This window comes from Camelina sativa, chromosome 11 (genome assembly GCF_030686135.1).
Source record: "Camelina sativa cultivar CO46 ecotype springtype chromosome 11, ASM3068613v1".
Classification (NCBI taxonomy): domain Eukaryota; kingdom Viridiplantae; phylum Streptophyta; class Magnoliopsida; order Brassicales; family Brassicaceae; genus Camelina; species Camelina sativa.
In genome coordinates, this window is record NC_141890.1 from 12,557,125 (window position 1) to 12,577,568 (window position 20,444).

Consider the following 20,444-nt stretch of genomic DNA (forward strand, 5'->3'; position numbering starts at 1 on the left):
GCAATGGTGCATCATGATCAATATTCTCTAGGGTTTTCACCGTTCTTGTTATATGACATTGTATTACCTTCAATCATTTATCTATGCAAGACCTTAAGACCTCTATACTTCATGGTTTTCTCGCAATACATGTACATATACATACATTTAATAAATTAGATGCCTAAATTAAACAAAAACATGTTACAGAAACAAAAATTAATTGTTTTTTTATATATAACAAATGTGAACACTTATAATCAAACGGGATAGAATTGATACTAATATCATGCTTCTTCACTAGGTTTCTAGAGTGAATACGATTTGTCATTTTAATTAGGACACGCTTTATCGGAAATCGATTTGTTTACTTTTAGGTCATTTACATTAAAAAGTGGGTCCAAATATGTGTTTTGCTCATGTATAATTATTGCATAATCAATAAGGAAACAGATGTTCGAATGTATATATATCGTTCGTGTCCCATAATCAACGTCTAATTTATTACATGATTTATTAGGATTGCAAATTAAAAATTGATTTTGTAAAACGTCATAAATTAGATATCCAGATAACAAAAGAATTTGTTATCAGAAAATCACCTTCCCACCAAAATTGAAACGCATAACCAAAATTAGACATCACCTAAATTACATCCCATTTTTGTAAATTTACGTAAATATATATAATCATGAGATATTTTACTAAGTACAAAAACACTTTTGTATAAATAATGCTACAAAATGTGAAATCTACAGTAAAACCTCTATAAATTAATAATGTTGGGACTAAGACATTTTATTAATTTATAGTGATATTAATTTATTTATAAATTAATAATTATTATTTTATAGTGTAAATTAATAATTATTAATTTATAGATATATTTTTAATTGTTTATTTTTTAAAAAATTATGAATTGGAACAACTATAGCAAAATAAGATTAAACTTTCGGATGTTATAAATTTTATGGTTTAAGAATTGAACTTATAATATTTAGAAAGCACTATTTACAATAAATTACAAATATTATAGACAAATTGACTTATACACATGAGACACATAAATTCAAATCTATGAATAATAATATCAATTCTCCTATTTTAATAATCTGTCAAATTATCAAATTGTAAATGATGCATATCTAAAAATTAAAACTTTAAATTTTAATTATTTGTATGACATGTTATAAAATATTTTAGAGATATTATTATAGGTTGAAAATACAACATTACAATTGTTCTATAGAATTGAGCTTTAGGAGAAACATACACTATTATATCAGTTATATATATATATATATATAAATTTACATAATTATTAATTTATGATATTATTGGGACCATATTTTATAAAGAGATTTTAAAAAAATTATTATCTTATTATCTTATCAAATATTGTTAATTTTTACACTGACCCGACTTGGAACCAGCAAAATTTATTAATTTATAGAGTATTAATTTATAGAGGTTCTAGTGTACTTGGTGGTCCATAAAACACTTAAATACAGAACTGGTCTATTCCAAATAAAACAAAAAAAAATCTATGTACCAAATAATGGTATACAATGGATCGATCACACAAAAGCATACTCAAACAAGAGACAATATCAACACTATTGGAGGTAATCCCAATTTGGTTCGGTTTACTTAAACCACTCAGGTTTCTAATACGGATCGACCCAACATCTATCATCTCTCACAGCTTTCTTCCAACGTTCCTTAAATCTCTTCATCTCTATGAATGATTTCATCCTCACTTCTGGTCTATTATCTACTTCACGAGACTCCAATGATTCCTGTGAACCTCAACCAAATAATAAGACATAACTCCATCAACAAAATATATACAAAATCACTTGAAGAGCGTACCGTTGATTTCGGGTCTGTCTCATTCCGTATAGAGCTTAAAGCGGTTTCAACCACACCGAGCGTTGGAAGACCATAATGAATTATGTACTCCGCATCAACAACACCAACATTTTTCTTACGATCACCCTATCCACATCCATGAACATGTTAATAAGTACACTAAGTGAGGGATTATCAAAACCAGTTAAGAAATATAAAAGTAGTTAGAGAAGAAACCAACTTGAGCACAATAACCTAGCTGCGTATCCAGACCCCATGCATGGATCAAATCATTCTGCAACACAAACCAAAGCATTAAACCCCCAAAGACTCGAGGAACCAAAAACGAATGCCGAGATATATATATATGAAAATGTCACCTGAATCATATACCAAGAACATCTCCATGCTCCTCTTGAGAAGACAGGTGCCATCATTTCTACCCACCTACACATCCAAGTTACGGGTTAACCGGAGAAAGAGGGAGATAGAGAGTTTGTTAAAAAGCTTTTTACCCGATGCAGGGAGGATTGGTGCTATGGTCATCACATCTCCCGCTACCTTTGTATTTATACATCCTCCTGTGAACTTTTGATTTCTTGCGACGAGCAGTTATAGGATGATGCACTTCTGATTTTGTAGTGTCGAGAGCTGGTTGCGATATCTGAAGCCCCTCTTCTTTTACAATAGATAGGTACCTAAAAATGAGAAAATGATTCCATCATGTAAATGAAAAAAAAGAAAAAGATAAAATAAAATAAAAAGGTGACAAGTCCTATATTTGGTTGATTACCGTTGAGGATTAAAATGAGCTACACCAAGATCCTCGTCCCAAAGAAATATATATTCATACTCCGACACTATATCGGGATGCAAGAATCGCTTGGCGAACCACCTGTACACATCATTCAGTTGTTAAGATAATATATATGTGAAGATTTGTGAGAATAATAACAAGAATTGCAAAGAAAACAGACCATTTTGTTTGATTCATTACGGAAACATGAATTGCATGCTCATTCCATGGATACTGCTTCCAATCATCGACAACACCATCGTAATGAAAAAGCATGACCGCGAAATCTTGAGGGGGAAACTGAAGTCACAGCCAATTTGTATCATCAAAAAGGTGAAAAAACTTAGTGATAGAAACAAGCAAAAGACAAGTTTAAAACCTTTTGGATAACTTTGTTGACTAGCTCCTTTTGTTTGATTCCAACTGCCATAGCTAGCAAACTCATTGAGCGGTTTGGACTTCTCTGAAAGAACGAAAGATTAAGCTACATAAATAACAAGCCATGAATATTTACAAATCTTTAAGGAGTGTTTTACAACCTTTTTTGTGTCATCGTAGTTCCATAGATGTTGCGTTTCCAAGTTCGATGTTCTCTCGATTATTCCTTTCGGTAATGCTTCAGTACCCAATGGCTTATCGGAATTCTAGCGAAAAAATATAAATTTGAACATTTTGATATCAAAAAATCTCATAAAGCAAACTCAACGATAAAAAAACCGAACTTCTATGAAGACAAACCTCGCACATACTGGTGGATGTTGTGTTCTGCATCTTATCAGTGATCTGCCACTTTAGCAATCTCTGTAAATCAAAATCTTATGCATCAAAATCAGAATTACTCTATCGTGGTTCCTAGACTTATTGATTTGGTGTAGACTATAAAACATGAATTCCTCAGTAAGGTCATGTTCTACACATGTAGGAAAAATACAAATTACTGATTACACACAAAATAACAAACTGAACAACCCAACCAAAACAAATACAGCATCATAGAAACATATATAGAGCTTAAGGTGAGTGATGTCAGATACAAAATAAATCTTACCTCTTTAAATTCTTCAGCAAGATAAGCATTGCCAATGAAGTAAGCACCACAGATGAGAGCAGCAGTGATTAAGATACTACAGAGACACGATCGATTCATCGAACTCTGCAAATTAAAGAATTGATAATGAAACTTCTTTCTTCAAAGAAGAAAACAAACAACAGAGTCTAGAGACAGAGGCTTTAAAATCATATATCAGAACACTGAACAAGGTCGAGTATCTGAAGAAAACTTGTTTGATTCAATAGGACAAATGAGGTCAATTTGGAAAAAAGATAACAAATTGACAAAAGATTTTGTAGTTTTTTATTCCCTAATGTATACACACACATGAGAGGAAGCAGCTATTAAGCTAGCAAATCCGTAATTTTATCGTACATGTTCAACAATTAACCAACCAAACCATAGACACAAAAATTGGATTTTAGTAAAAAGAAAAAAAAAAGGAGACGAAAGGAAGAAGAAAAGCTAGTCTCTTTTTTACCTGTTTCATGAATTTGGATGATTTGATATCTCTCTGTTTCTGCCTTTTGGGTTTTCTCTGAAAAAAATTGAAACTTTTCTTCCTCTCCTTAAAAAAAGGTTTTATTTTTATTATGTAGAGACAGAATAAAACCCTTTTGTCGAGAGAAGAGGAAGAGACCAAAAAAGCAGAAGAAGAAACGAATAAATCCCGAACTTGGTCTGGTCGTTTTATATTCTCGGCTCCACGAATTCTAAAGCTTTTTAAACAAAAATAAATAACCAATCTATCTAAGAGAAGCTTTTAGCTAAAGAACAATTTCATCTGCTCTGTTAACTTCATAAAACCCAGAAACGAAAGTGATCAAATTTAAGCTGAAAGATGGAAAAAGATGAACACTTTAGAAACGGAACCTAAAGGGATTGATGAGTAAGACTGAAGTCAGAGAGACACGTTTACGAGATCGTGTTGCAATTTCTCAAAGGGCTTTTTTTTTTTTTGTTTGAGACAAATGCTGATGAGATAGAGAGAGAGAGGAAAGTGGTAAGTGGTAAGAAACGTGGTTGTTGCTAATTGGCTGTAAATTGATATTTATTTAAGTCGTGTTCTGTTCTGTTCTGTGTATATTTGTCTCTCGTAGGAATTTGAAAAAACCGACCGAGATATTATTTGTTGTCGTCGTCATAATTACCAGATCAGATCAGATTATTAAAAAAAAAATCGAAAGCTTCTCTCATTTCTCTCAATCAATGTTTTCATTAGCTTTAATTCAACCGCGTCTTCGGGTTTCAGAGATTCCGGTTACTCAAACCTTCAAATCTCCGACGATATGTTACAGTAGCGATTCAAGAACGAAGCGGGAGGAACAGAGGCACGGGAGGTTTCGACTTGTTTCTGGAAAGAAGCCATCTTTTGATTCGGGGTTTACTGATTCTTTCGGGTTACGTCAGTTTAAAGAAGAGGATTTGAATCGTGATGATTCTTTCGATAGCGAACGAGTTGATTACGCTCTGTTAGCTGAGTGGCTTCAGTCTTCTAATGGGATGCGACTAATTAAAAGGATTCACGCCATGGCTTTGAAGTGTTTTGATGATCAAGTGATCTATTTTGGTAATAATTTGATTAGTTCTTGTGTGAGATTAGGGGATTTGGTTTATGCACGGAAGGTGTTCGACAGTATGCCTGATAGAAACACTGTTACTTGGACGGCGATGATTGATGGGTATTTGAAGTATGGTCTTGAGGATGAGGCTTTTGCGCTGTTTGAAGACTATGTGAAGCATGGGATACGTTTTACTAACCAGAGGATGTTTGTGTGTTTGTTGAATCTGTGTAGTAGGAGATCAGAGTTTGAGTTAGGGAGACAGGTTCATGGTAATATGGTGAAAGTTGGAGTTGACAATCTCATTGTAGAGAGTTCTCTTGTTTACTTTTATGCGCAGTGCGGTGAGTTGACGAGTGCGTTACGAGCGTTTGATATGATGGAGGAGAAGGATGTGATATCTTGGACAGCTGTTATATCGGCTTGTTCAAGAAAAGGGCATGGGAATAAAGCTATAGTCATGTTTATGGGAATGTTGAATCATGGTTTTTTGCCTAACGAGTTCACGGTGTGCAGTATCTTGAAGGCTTGTAGTGAGGAGAAAGCGATGAGATTTGGAAGGCAAGTACACAGCTTGGTAGTTAAAAAGATGATTAAGACTGATGTTTTTGTTGGAACTTCGCTGATGGACATGTATGCTAAATGTGGGGAGATATATGATTGCAGAAAAGTGTTTGATGGAATGAGCAATAGAAACACGGTCACATGGACTTCGATTATAGCTGCACATGCTCGGGAAGGTTTTGGTGAGGACGCTATCAGCCTCTTCAGGGTGATGAAGAGGCGGCATTTGATAGCTAACAATTTGACAGTAGTAAGCATCCTTAGAGCGTGTGGATCTGTTGGTGCTTTATTGTTGGGGAAGGAACTTCATGCACAGATTATCAAGAATTCTATTGAAAAGAATGTTTATATTGGAAGTACTTTGGTTTGGCTGTATTGTAAATGCGGAGCATCTCGTGACGCTTTCAATGTTCTGCAGCAATTGCCATCTAGAGATGTGGTTTCATGGACAGCTATGATCTCTGGATGTTCGAGTTTAGGACATGAATCAGAAGCGCTAGACTTCTTGAAAGAGATGATACAAGATGGTGTAGAGCCAAACCCATTTACTTACTCTTCTGCTTTAAAAGCTTGTGCGAATTCAGAATCTCTTCTTATAGGCAGATCAATACATTCCATTGCAAAGAAGAATCATGCTCTGTCAAATGTCTTTGTGGGGAGTGCTTTGATTCATATGTATGCAAAATGTGGATTTGTCTCGGAAGCTTTTAGGGTTTTCGACAGTATGCCCGAGAAGAACTTGGTCTCATGGAAGGCGATGATAATGGGTTACGCGAGGAATGGGTTTTGCAGGGAAGCATTGAAGCTAATGTATAGAATGGAGGCAGAAGGATTTGAGGTGGATGATTATATATTTGCTACAATTCTCTCTACTTGTGGAGATATTGAGCTCGATGAAACTGAATCTTCTGCAACTTGTTACTTGGAGACCTCTTCTTAATCTTTCTTCTTTAAAAGCTCTTTCCCAAGGATTTATATGATAAAGTTTCTAATAGAAAAAACGTTCCCATTAAATGTACAAATTTCATCTTGATGATATAAGGATTCGAAGATTTTGAATTTGCAATTTTCAAATGCAAATGCAAAGATTTAAAATTATAAATAGTGATTTTAAATCAATAAGGATATAGACTGTGGTGAATTCTAGGATAGGAAATCTATAGGTAATATGAAAACAACAATATAGTAGAATCAACAACATAAATGAGAAGATGACAAATTTAGAAAGATTTTCTAATTATACTAGAATTTGTACCCGCACACGTTTAATTTAAAATATTTTCTATCAATAAAAATTGTTGAGCTCAAGTATAATTATTCCAACTTTTGAATATAAATATATAACTTACTTTACACAGTGATATACAACATATATATATATATATTTTATTATAATATTTCTTTGTTATATCTATTTACGATTTTACGTGGGATTTTAGTTAAATTTTTTATCAATAAGAATCATTGAATATGAATATAATTTGAAGATTAAAAGATAAATCTATATAAATGTCGTACTTATTTTACTAATCTATATATTACATATATTGTCTAGTGTTGCAATAATATTATCGACAATCTTCTGACCTTTTATCTTTAAAAAATTTCATTCCATATTCATATACCATGAAAACATAATTTTAAAAGTTCTAACATCAATGTCGACCGTTGACCAAATTATAGAGACCATTTAAACATATTGATATCCTATATTAAATGCGAATAAACAAAGTTTCATGAACAGTTTTACTGCTATGTCGCTACAATAAAGTTGTCCAAATGCATCATCTGTCATAATAGAATTTCATACTAAGTCAAGAATGCTTAAATGATGAAACATTTAAACCTCACAATGAATATCTATTCACTAATCCAAGCTATATATTTTTCTAAAATCTCATATGTTATTTTCAGATGTTAATTTTGTGATGCAACCCCAGCTTCGTCTTCTCAAAAAAAAAAAAAAAACATAGTGTACTTTAAATATGTTGTTTTTGCCAATGTTTTGGGTTAAAAGCATTTGATAATATATATATATATATATATATATGTTATATTTGTTATCTATGCTTTATATCATGTTATAAAATTGTAGCCCTAGTTGATAATATACCTTATGAGATATGCTACCCAAATCACATGCCACTTTTTTGTAACGGTTTGCATATCATTTTTTCTATATTTTCTGACAATTGATTTTGTTTTTTAGATAGATTATTTTTTCAAAATTCTTTTTCATAGTTTTCTCAAAAAAAAGTGTGCCCCTTGCAATGTATTTGTTTTAGATCAAAACTTTTTAGTTAAGTTAAATTAAGTAATTAATCTTTTCTTTCTTATAAGTAAAATTTAATAATAAATCTTTATGGTATATGTTTCTTAGAAACTAATGTTTCACTTCAATTTTATTTTCATGTTTAGATTTTTATAAATACAATTACATAACTTGTTTTTTTACTCCACCATGTATTAAAATCTTACATACATTCTAAAACTCATTAACCCATTCTAAATTTTGGAATATAATTATTTTTTGGTTATGATTTTAATAATAACATTATTACTAAAACAAATTTATAGTATTATTTTTACTATTTTAATTTTTTCATTTAATTTACTTAATTCATTTTTAGATAGTTATTATTTTTATTATTTACTAAAAATTATATTATTGTTTATACTATTTTAAAATTTAATTAATTTTAGTTAATTCATTTTTATTTACTTTTTACTATTATTAATTATAATTAATAAATATGCAATGAATGAATATTAAAAATAATATTTTTAATGCAAAAGAAAAATGATTAGGTAGATGCTGATGTGGAGGAAGGAGAAGTGAGCAAAGTTAATTTGTATATACTAGGATAGTGCCCGCGCTACGTCGCGGGGTTGTTTTTTGTATTTTTTTATTTTAATTATTTTTAAGATAATTTTTGTATGGCTTTTGTAATTAAAAATCATTATTAATATAGTTTTTGACAATTTTAATTGGAAATTTTTTATTTTTAGGTTTTTATTATTATTTGTTTTTGGTTATATTTTATTTTAGTATTGTAATGAAATTATAGACTAAAATCAATTTTAGTTTTTCTTGTATTATGATGCATTGGAGCACTAAAACCTATGAACTATTATAATCAATCCTAAAATTTCCAAATATAGCAACATGTATAAGAAGAAATTTAAACAGTATTTCCGTATATAGGTAATGAGCACAAATCACTGTTAAAAAGTAACTATACTTCGATTATACCCTATATGTAAATGTAACAAAATTAAACAAACAACTTGATTAGTTTTATACACATCATACAAAATGGGTATGTGTAGTATTTTTTGTAAGATGTGTTTTAAAACTAATCAAGTAAATAATATTTTGGTGTTTCAGTCTCTAACACTTAACAAACTAATGTTATTTACTCTAGAATCATGGTCTCTTACATTTGAGAGAATCAAGAGGATTAGTAGCTCTATTGAAGAGTTTATACGAAACTGTTTTGAGTAATATATTTTGTGAATATTTCATGAAGAAACTGAAACAAGACATATATAAATGAGAAGACACTCGTACTCACATATTTTGTGAATATTGCATTCTCACTAAATCTGGGTTCGAACTAAGTCTTTCTCAAAGACAAACGTATATTTGTAATGTTGTAAAAAAAAAATGATATATATTACTTTATAAAATGATGAATGTATTGTACAGTGATCGTATTCGCTTTTTTCTTATGTTTTAAGTCTATGTGTATAACTTTTTACAGACAATTTTTTTTTTTGTTTACAGATAATTAATTTGTCTTTATATTGTAATATATATATATGTGTATAATTTCATCGACTATCACACTAAAGAAAACCTTTTATATGTACTTGGAATATACAAATTTAAGATGATTTAAGATTTATAATTTTTTATTTGCTCCCATTTTAGTAATTTTATTTTACGATTTTATTACAAATGCATTCATTAATAATTACTTGTTACATATATTAGTTTTACACAGTAAATATATTGTAAAATCCCTAAGTATTTACATTTATGAATAATATTTACGTAAAGTCCCTGCATATATTTTGTATGCATTTATATAGACAATATTCCATGTAATGTTTCCAAACTCTTAACATCGTCATACCACTTAAATGGTTTGTTGCATTTGGCTAAAAATCATATGCAGCTTCTAAAGCAAAGCATTGCAAAATCTTCTAGGCCAGAAAGTGATATAAATGCCCATATAAAAACTTTATTATGAGAAAAGAACATTGTGCTTTGTGCATTCCCAAAACTCATGTTAACATGACAAAGCCAAAATCATTTTCAAGAAAATTAAATTAGCTGCAGAAATTAAGAACAAATAATAAAAAACAATTCCAATTCTTTAAATGACCAACTAAATCAACAACAGTGGTATAACGCAATATTATATGCAAGTTAAGCAATAATTAGGAACAAAACTAATACCAAACGAAATATAAACAATAGTTTGACTCTGATTAGTACACTAATATTATGAGATTTGCTTTAATAGGCTGTGTAAACATCATCAAGAGACAACACTAATTAACATCTGGCATGCCATCAATCTTATCTCTCAATGACAAATCCAGATCATTCTTCCATCATCAAACTCTTCCTTTGAAAGCCCTCTGACCTGAGAATATATAATTTTTATCATGAGATATAAGAAAACCAATCAACAATACGGAAGAAACAAATCATCAGGTTTTTAGGTCACGAAAAAAACCCTATTTGAGAGCAATCTTTTGAAGTTTTGGAATTTCTTCAAGTAATCGAGATTTGGTTCTTCAAATCTCTGCGTTCATCGCCGCAATTGTCGCCTCCTCTGTTTTTATAATGTTCCCCACAATCTTCCATTTACAAAAGAAAAAACAAATTCACAAAAACAAAACAAAACAGATAAATGAAATTGAAGAACAGCTGTAAGAAATCGTCTTCTTGCCTTATTGGTTGCTATGGTGTTACCCACAAAATTTAATAGGAGTTTACCATTCATCAAAGCAGTCTTCTCTTAACCTTGATAGTGTTATCATAACTGCAAGAGAACAAAACATCCGTAGTGGATTAAAAGGAGACGAAAACTAAAAAAAGAAACTTTCTTCTTTTTGTGTCGGATACTGCAGAAGCTTGAACTATATGCTTCACTGTGAGGGTTTGGGACCAAGCACGACGATCGATAGAGTTGCTGCCGCGTATGTTCGATGGCACGTCCTTATTTTTTAGAACTTAGGTCAAATGCCCTTATCCGTGGCTCATGACATTTCTCTACATATTCACATATTTATAATTTTATACAACTACATGAAACACACCAAACCAAATCGATCCACATGAAAAGCTCAAGTTTAGTATTTGATTTATTCTTCATGGGCCAACTAACTTGGGCTATTTAGATTCAAATTTGGTTTGCTAAATATATTTTGACTCGGCTGATTAACTCTTCTAGATTTTGTAACATTTTATTTCTTATGGTCTTTAATAGAATATCAATTAAAAAAAGGAGTAAAGTGACGTGGAATAGATGGTATTAATTAAAATGTTTTCATTGGTTACCTATTTTAATTGATGTGTCATCTCCAGAATGCTTCACAATGCTGATGTGTCATGCTGTGGAGAGAAACATTAAAGTTTTAGAGGGGGTATTGAACTTATGTTTTAGAGGATTTGGTGGAATTTTAATATTTTAGAATTTTGCAAGATTTGAGTAAGCTTTTAGAAGATTTGAGTAATTTGTTAGAATTTTTATATTGAGAAAATGAAAATGAAATGACAATCTGTGAGATTTTGACAGATTTTGTGAGTGATTTTAGAATGATCAAACACATCATCGTCTCATTATTGATCATTTGCGGAGATAGAGTGATATCTTCCGGTAGACACTGCTGACTGAGACGAGGTCGGCCTCATTAGAACGATAAGCCTTGTGGCTTCAAATTTATATGCATACCAGTTCTGGGTTCCTTCTAGATCGGTGGGAAACTGCTCTCCAAGTCGTGACGGCGAGCTGATAGCTAGGGTTTCGAACAGGATGTGTCTGTTCCGGAGATAGGGTGATATCCTTCGGTAGATACGTCAGTTTGAGTTGAGGTCGGTCTTTCTGGAAAGATGACTCCAAGTGCTATCCGTGGATAGGTTATGCGTAATCTGATTCATAGTATTTTATCCGGAAATCGATTTCGAAGCTGACTGATGCGATAAAGACGGATCTGTATTTCAACAGATTGAGTACGCTGCAGAGAGACGGCGATATCTTTCGGCTGACAGGTCCGATCAACATGAAAATGGGTTCTATAGAAAGCTGATTCTCGGGGCGGCTATGAGTAGGTTATTCAAAACCAGGTTCGTCGTACTCAGCTGGGAAATCGATCCCTAGGCGGGCTGGTCGAAAATAGACGGATCTGTCTTTGAAGGATAGAGTATGTTGCAGAGAAACTGCGATATCTTTCAGAAGGGAGCTCGGATTGAAACGAAATTGGGTTTTACGGAAAGCTGGTTTCCGGGGCAATCCATAGATTGGTTATTCGTCTTCTAGTTCGTCGGGAGCTGCAGGGAATTCGCCTTGCAAGGAGGCGGTTCGGATGGTTGAATTTGATCTTCTGGTTTGTTTTATGTTTGGTAATAAAGAGAAAAAACGTAGAACTCTTGGTGATGACCAGGATCATTACTTAGGCCAATTTAGGTGATGACCAGTTGCAACCGTGCTATAGCCAGTTGCAGGAACAAAACTTTTAAGAATTTTGGAAATCGTTCAAAATTCCATCTTAAAGGGTGTGGTTTTATAAGTCACATTTTTCAACTAAAAAACAAAAAAAAAGTCTCTTAAAATTATTCAAAGTAGATCTTTTAAAAAAAATTGTGATATTTGAATAATAGTAGATTTTAAGTAAGTTTTACAAATTATGGATTGAATAACAAGAGATTGTGAATCATTTTAAATGATTTTACATAAATATCAAGTTCAATAACATATGATTTCAAAAGGTTTTTAAAAATCATCAATTGAAATAACAAGTGATTTTGAAAATACCTGAAAATCTTCTAAAATATAAGTTGAATACCCCTTCTTATTGTATTGATTGATATAGATTGTCACTAATTATTTTTGATGATGATCAATTACTAAGAAAAACGTAGAGTGATTCATAAAATATCTAGAACCTTGTTTTTAATGGGCTTTATGAATAGATATGTGCATTAGTGGTAGAATTAGGGATATCAAAAATTGGTAACCCACCCCATTTAAGTATAAACCTATTTAACCTACCTATTTAAATATTTCTAAACTCACTTAAGCTATACATATAATGGTTTTTGAAATAGATGATTAATTATTTGGTTGTTGATTATATTTTATTTATGGTTTAAGTTATTACGTAAATGCAATTTTATGATTTTGACCAAAAACACAGTTTTGGTGTGAAAAACGCGATTTTGGGTGTAAATATTTTCTGTGATTAAAACAATTTTATGGTTTTGGCGTTACAACACAAGTTTTTGAATAAACACTTTTGGTGATAAATACATAATTTTGTGGTTTATTTTGGCGGAAAAAAATACTTATTAAAATTTATATGTGTCTAAATCGGTACTATTGATTTTAATACCCATACAATAAATGGATCTAAATGAGGTGACCCATTTAGCCTCATTTAATTGTTTTCCATAAACAGTTTAAAATAGACTAATTTTTATTCAATATACCCATATTAATATCTCTAGGTAGAATGAATATAGTATGATTTACGATTTAATTAAAAGATTCAGCTGAGGTGCCAATAAAGTGAGAAATGAAAAAAAATATTATAAAGTGGGATCTTCTTTACTAATAATTAGAACGCACTATAAATTATTTAATCAATTTTCTAAGTTGAACCTTTAATAAACATTTCATTAATGTACTTATATATGCTATATATAGTAGAGGATCAAAATATTAAGATAATTTCCTTTAACTTTTTTTAAAATAATAACATTTTCAATTTAAGTAATGATCTCCTCTTTCTTGAATTAGAATGCACATAATGTATTATCATACGGTGACGGTCCCCACTTTGGCACGATGAACATGAACCGATTTGCTCCTCTCTAGTTTTCAACCTTTTGAGGTTTTAAATTTTTAGTTATCACTAAAGTTTGATTCTTTTGCATCTCAACGCATAAATAATCCTCAGTGCCCGATAAGACCCGTTGAATTTGTGTTGATTACTGACTATTTAGATTCGTATCTATTCTAGTTAATAGACAAATAATATCTATATATCAACTAGTTGCACTTTCATAGTACTGTTTTATTACATTGTGAAACCATTTTGTCTTTCAAAATTCATAAACTACATGTATTTCATATGTTAAGCATTATTTTCCGTAGGATAGTACCCTATAAAGTATATACTATAAAGGTGCCTACTGATCTTTTTGCTTAATTAGTGATATATTTGATTTTTATTTTAACATTATTGTATTTACTTTATACAAATGGATGTCAACACAACACTATTGTATATACTTTATATAAGGGAAATGGGGTAGATAACTCATTTTGTTATATTAATTTGTCTCAGTAACCTACTCTCATATTTCTTTTAGATATGGCATTTTAGCCCGAAAATTTTTTGATTTTATTTTCTATCTCTTCTGTCTTTTTTTTTTCTTTTGTTCTTTTTTTTTTTCCAGTTATACTTACAAGTCTTCCTTGTACAATTTATCTGCCACCACCACCGTGCATTGCTATATACTTTCTTGTTTAGAATTTAGTGCTTTTTTCTAAGTTTTGGCAACAACTATAATTTAGTATTTAGCTTCTTATTCAGATTTTGAGATTTAGAGTTTAGTTACATTAGAAGAAGAAAAAAAATCTGGCCATTGAAGATTTTTAAAAGAATGACTAACCTTTTAAATGAGAGATTGATAATAAAATTTCCAAAACTTGTGAAAGCTCAATACCATATATATACTGTATGAAAGTTTGCTAATATTTTGGTATAATGCAAAAACATAATTATATTACCAAAACATTATTCGGGTAAATAACGTCCGGAGAAAATAAAGTATATATTTTAAAATCATATAAGTTTTTGAATTTTTAAAAAATATTTATTTATTCAAAGATTTTAAAGTTTCCCGAAAATATTCGATATGTAAAAAGAATTTATGTTTTTCGACGTAAATAAGATGATTTGCTAATTTGCGTCCTTGAACACTAAATTCCTGTCTAAAAGAAAACAAAAGTGTGAACTATTATATTTATATGTATATATGTGTGTATGTATTATGTAAATTAACTTTTGTTTTTGTGTTCATTACCTCATTGCCGCAATAACATCCAAATTTGTGCGTATGTTTAAAATAAGATAAGAAGGTCACGATGCTTATAATATCTATTGGGTGATATATATTAATCTATTTTAAATTAAAAAGAAAAAGCTTATAATATAATTTACAATGGGTCCATTTGGGTCGTCGTGTGATAACCCATTAATTAGGTTTTGGCGTTCTTCGTAAAATACACTTTGCTTTTTAACAAAATAAGGAATGCCTCACGTTCGCCGTCTTTTTGTTCGTCGATAAAGTAGACTTTTTATTAGTATTTGATGCCATTTACAGCCGATTAAAACCCATTTTTGGTCTTCACGTTCGTTAACTTTTAGGTCGATGCTTTTTTCATATTGATTTTTAAATTGATACATAAAATAATGATATCTTATTATATTAATAATTAATGTTAGGTTAAATTTAATTATTTTCTCCTGATAAGCATTTGGTTTTTTTCATCGGAATTGTCTTTTTCACTCATGAGTCATACATAGTATATCATCCATAAGGCGATCATAGTATTAGGTGTTTGGTTTACTGTAAAGCATGATTAATTAAAAGATAAACAGCCCTTTATGTAAAGCTTATTCATCTTTGAAAAATTTGTGGACCAAACTCCTAGAGGGAAGGGGATATTGAACGTATAAGAATTTGAAGGAACTTATAATGTTATGTATTTTTTAGATTTTATTGAATTCTAGTGTTATTCCACTTATTAATTAATAAATTATATTAAATGATAGTGTTATTCAATATTAGGATGGTTTTGATGGTAATGTTATTTTAAAGGAATTTAATTGAATGTTCACCTAAACAAGTTATAATCCACCAAACATATATTATTAAAATACATGTATAATTTTGAAAAATTCAAGTTAGAACCAAAAGAAAATCGATTCGATATATATATATATATATATATATATATATCAATTTTCTTACGATGTTTGGAAAAGTATATACAAATAAATTATAACTGTTAAAATCAGCTAAATTTTATTTAATTTAGTTTGAAGGGGGTTTTGCCCCCAAAAAACCCCCTAAATGATTTTTTTTTGCAACTTTATTTTCGGGTTGTAACCTTGAGAAAATGTCATTTGGAAGGTTTTTCTCCAAAAAGCCCTAAACTAAAGCATCTATCAAAAATGATTTTTATTTTAAGTATTTACAATTAAACTGGATGTAAAAAAAATTGTTTGTTTTCTTTAATTGCAAAAGAAGTTCCTTTCTGTAAAGAAATCAAAGATGAATGTAATTAGGTTGCATCCAATATTTAAATGTCGTTAATTTTTTTTATTTTAAAAGTTGTCGTTTATTTCATTGTCTTCAAGTTCAACAGTTTGAACTTTTATTTACTAGTCATGATCAATCTAAAACTCAAGTAATTACGGAGATTGATCTCATATACAGTTATATGACCCATCTAGATCGACCACGCCGTAATTGAACTTTCCTTCCATTCTACTATTTCATCTATTAAAAAAAAATGTTTGTTTAATTTTTGTTTTTAACATAATATAAGTCACAATCAACATATAAACAAACACACGAGATAATCATAAGACAGAATCATATGTATTGCATGCAGGACCATCTAAATCAACGTCACACTGACGTTGCTATATGTATTGTAAAGGCACAAAATAATAATGAAAAGCAAAAGTGGATAATAAAAATATATATGGTCTTTGTTTCAGTCTGGAACGTAAAATAACGAAACTTTAGAATATCTAACGTACGTACGATAACGAAACGTAGAATAGAATAATAATGTATAGAAGTGTAAATTCTTTTATTATTGGAGTTGTCAAAAAAAGAAAAAAAAAACTGTAAATTTTGTAATAATCTTACAAACGCAAATTCACAATTTTATTACAAAACAAAAACAGAATCATTGCAACCAAATTATTGATAAGAAATGCATATCTCGAAGAAATGGAAAACAACTCTTAATTATAAAGGGAACCCTAAATAACTAATGATGTTGTGGGTCGGGTCCTCCTGGACTTAACCGCTCTGGAGATTTCCCGTGGCTACTGCTGCTACCCGCAGCTTGATCATTCGCTACAGTCGGACTCGTAGCTTCGCTAGAAGGGATTAGACCTTTAACCTTCACCCCAACCGGTGCCTGCTTAAGAGGGCGGCTTCCAGCGGCGACTGAAGATAACAGAAGAAACAACAAGAAGCATACAGTGAAGCTTAACTTAGCCATTACAATTAGTTGCTATATTTAGAAAAGCAAAATATATAGGAGGGAGAGAGAGAGAGAGAGATTGCAATTGGGAAGTAGTTCACGTGGTGTGTATTTCTGTATTAGTGTATATGAGGAAAGAAGAGATCTATGGAGGGTTTCTATTTATAGAGTTTTGTTTGAAGGGTTTCTAGTTGTGGTGGTTCTAGCTAGATTAGGGCTTGAGTGCTTATGGCAAGTGCAAGCGTGAGTTGTCACCGACGACAGTTTATCTCGTTGCCTACATTTTTCTTCATTACCAAAAACTTCTACAATAATCATATTAAATCCGTACCAGCTTAGCAAAGTGACTCTTCCGACTTGCAAAATGCAAATTGGTGCTTTGAATAGTACAAAAGAATTATAAAGATCGCCGCATTACATTATAGTACACATAATTAATACAATCGACAGCTTAGTATATACATATTGTGTTAGGGTCTAGGATTGGCCAAGCCCTTTTTTAGACTCATGTGCGGTTCATTTTTAAACACTTGTTGATTTGTTAGGTGGCCTTGTCTCTTGGATGAATTTTATACTAATCCTCCCCAAAAGAACTAGGTGAATATGTCATAGTGGTTACAATGCGTTTTGCAGTCTATATCACTAGAGTTAAAATAAACGGGTAATTAAATTTAAACAATAACTGATCTGAAATTATGTTGAACATTTGGGTTCCCAACCGAATCTCTTTTTGGAAGAATTTTTTTTCCACCGTGTTTCGATATTTGTCAAAACCGACCTTTTTCATGCATGCGATCGTTACATTTTGAATACTCGCTGATTTGTTACGACCGAGATTATGAACAAAATATACTAATCTCGAAACATAAACGAACAAAAGTAAATAGGACTAATATCGAAATGTAGTTTATTTAAATACGAAGCTTGAAGACAGAGTTTTATCCATTTGTACGATCGTTTTGCGTAATTACATCATCAAAACTAACTGAATCTTATGTATATTACATTGGACAGTTAAAAAGAGCGATAAGCGACGGCATCAAGTGCCAATTATAATAAATATATAATTATGTCGATAAAGCAAAAATATTCAATACCAAACCTTACACCATATATTTATAACTCGACCGTCTCTATCCAGTGACATTATATATAATATGTGCATGCGCACAATATTATAATACGTGTGCGAGTGTGTGCGAGAGAGAGAGTGAATAATATACGAGGTAATGATAATGGACGAGGATGGTGATTCATGAAAATCCAATAAGATAGAAAAGGAAAGGAGTAAAATATGAAAATGAGGTCAAAGGGCGAGAGCACTTATGTGTCTCGTGTTGGTTTTGGATTGGTGGAGTTGGACATTTTCACTATTTTTCTATTTACACATTTGATTCATCAGGAGATTTCATTACAAAGAAGAATATTCAAAAAAAGTTTCAACCCCATTCGAGTAAAGATATTATAATCTGTATTTTTACATTTGTCAATTGTCAGGACGTGTGGTAGTGTATACTTTAAGATTCCACTAAGTCGAGGTTTAAGTGATTTAGTTAAAAGGATAAGTTTCGAACCAATCACACTTCTTACATTGTAATAATGTTTTTAACTGAATAGTTTTCTTATCCAAATCCAGATTTCATCATCAAAGGTGTGCAAATTTTGATTGTCCAAAATATTATGCAACACATCAGTAAATCACTAGCTAGAGCATCGTGGATTCGTGGTGACATTTATGTATGTTTTAGGGTTTAATCAATGACTCAATGACGACATATAAAAGGAATTTACTTCTTTCTTTTAAATGTATACATATTTAGTGAGTTAGTGTTTTACTTGTGAGAAATGGATACCAAAAATATTGGGAAAGGATTAGCATGAAGGTGATATAGTGTTCTTATCTCTCTATGTGTCATATGCCACTCTTCCCCATTTTAATGGTTCACATTTTTAGTTGACTATTACGTATTTAAAGTTAGACTAGAAGAAACAAAATCATAATGAAGAGTTAATGTATATATAATACGGTCTATAATAACTAACTTTATCTCCATCTCAAATGTTCGTAACCAAACCAGATCAGATCACATTCACATGTATACTGCGTCGAGTCCAATTTGTTGATCAGGGATACAAACAACGATACTGATATTAAACATATGATCTGCAAGAATCACAACCAGTATACTCATGGAAATAAATATTGTGTCGGTACATGAATGCGTGACAGGGTATTGATAAAATACTCCTAATACATATTCTGATACAGATTTCATAATAGGAAAAGAACCCATCTAGAGGATTAACAACAATTTCCAAAAAAAAACACAAAAGAAAAGAAGAAAATCATCTAAATTTTTTACAAGAGAAGGTCGAAGAAGTAGCAGCAGCCTTGACACCAACAACACCAGGTCTTCTCTTCATGCATTTGGGATCAAGTGATAGTGATGGCGAAGAGGGAACGTGACGAATCACAAACGAAGAGGACAATGTTGATGACGAAGCAAAGAGATTGGTGATGTCTCGAAGAGGCTGCCTAGATCTTTTCCTTCTTATTCTGATTTGTGTTTTTTCTTTATCAATGGATGAAGAATTCAGAGGCTTGGCAAATATCGTGGCCATGTTTGAAGGTGCGATATTCTCTTTGTTGTCGCTTTGAGACTTTAAATCAAGAGCGGCCATTGATGTAGCAGAGAGAGAAAGAGAGAAGAGTCAGAGAAAGAGAGAGAGAGAGAGAGAGAGAGAGAGAGAGAGAGAGAGAGAGATGGAGGTGGATTGAGGATGGAAGGAGGAACTGAGGAAATGTATATGAAGAATGTGAATAGGAGGGACTTTGAACCAGATTTGGAAGTGACGGATCTGAGATTTGATTTTTGATGTTTTCATTTTGTGGAGGGATTTTGAGAATTGTTCTAAAATCCTGAAACTTGTAAAGAGGGCTCTGTGTTGTGGAGGGAACTAAGAAGATTCTCTGTTTTCTGTTTTGGTTCGAAATTTAAAATATTTTGGTATAGAAATGTTTGACTTGGAGACCAGACGCTGGTATGTTTTACCGTTTTACGCGCCCCTTGGTTTTAGCCTTTTAGGATGTGCGCCAAAAAGAAGAGGGAACA

The 20,444-nt window shown here is 31.3% G+C and overlaps 4 protein-coding genes and 1 pseudogene across 4 annotated transcripts; 2 read left to right on the plus strand and 3 right to left on the minus strand.

Moving 5' to 3' along the window:
- Window positions 1–1,402: 1,402 nt before the first annotated feature.
- Window positions 1,403–4,625, minus strand: LOC104723209 (uncharacterized). Its single transcript, XM_010441538.3, has 12 exons — window positions 4,159–4,625; window positions 3,675–3,779; window positions 3,365–3,427; window positions 3,166–3,270; window positions 3,006–3,089; window positions 2,808–2,926; window positions 2,624–2,725; window positions 2,346–2,528; window positions 2,211–2,277; window positions 2,072–2,125; window positions 1,852–1,977; window positions 1,403–1,778 (listed from the first exon to the last, which is right to left on the minus strand). Exons 1-12 carry the CDS (start codon window positions 4,165–4,167, stop codon window positions 1,647–1,649), a joined length of 1,149 nt encoding a protein of 382 aa, XP_010439840.1. The 5' UTR covers window positions 4,168–4,625; the 3' UTR covers window positions 1,403–1,646.
- A 75-nt stretch (window positions 4,626–4,700) lies between these two features.
- Window positions 4,701–6,862, plus strand: LOC104723210 (pentatricopeptide repeat-containing protein At4g18520, chloroplastic). Its single transcript, XM_010441539.2, has one exon. The coding sequence runs from the start codon at window positions 4,887–4,889 to the stop codon at window positions 6,741–6,743; it is 1,857 nt and encodes a 618-aa protein (XP_010439841.1). The 5' UTR covers window positions 4,701–4,886; the 3' UTR covers window positions 6,744–6,862.
- A 10,048-nt stretch (window positions 6,863–16,910) lies between these two features.
- LOC109127584 (CLAVATA3/ESR (CLE)-related protein 2 pseudogene) lies at window positions 16,911–17,575 on the minus strand (annotated as a pseudogene).
- Window positions 17,576–19,462: 1,887 nt separating this feature from the next.
- LOC104723211 (uncharacterized) lies at window positions 19,463–20,107 on the minus strand. Its single transcript, XM_010441540.3, has one exon. It carries the CDS (start codon window positions 20,011–20,013, stop codon window positions 19,678–19,680), a length of 336 nt encoding a protein of 111 aa, XP_010439842.2. The 5' UTR covers window positions 20,014–20,107; the 3' UTR covers window positions 19,463–19,677.
- Window positions 20,071–20,208, plus strand: LOC109127586 (uncharacterized; the record flags this gene model as incomplete). The annotated part of the gene is made up of 1 exon (XM_087476341.1): window positions 20,071–20,208. A coding segment is annotated over one exon (138 nt), but the record flags the coding sequence as incomplete, so codon positions are not given.
- Between the last annotated feature and the right edge of the window lie 236 nt (window positions 20,209–20,444).

Bases quoted from the DNA above. Each gene is read 5' to 3' on its own strand.
- LOC104723211 (XM_010441540.3), bottom strand. From the start codon at position 20,013: ATGGCCGCTCTTGATTTAAAGTCTCAAAGCGACAACAAAGAGAATATC.
- LOC104723209 (XM_010441538.3), bottom strand. The intron at 2,126-2,210 runs GTGACATTTTCA...TTTGTGTTGCAG, and splicing joins GTTCTTGGTATATGATTCAG to AATGATTTGATCCATGCATG. The intron at 1,779-1,851 runs GTACGCTCTTCA...TGAGGTTCACAG, and splicing joins AGACAGACCCGAAATCAACG to GAATCATTGGAGTCTCGTGA.
- LOC104723210 (XM_010441539.2), top strand. From the start codon at position 4,887: ATGTTTTCATTAGCTTTAATTCAACCGCGTCTTCGGGTTTCAGAGATT.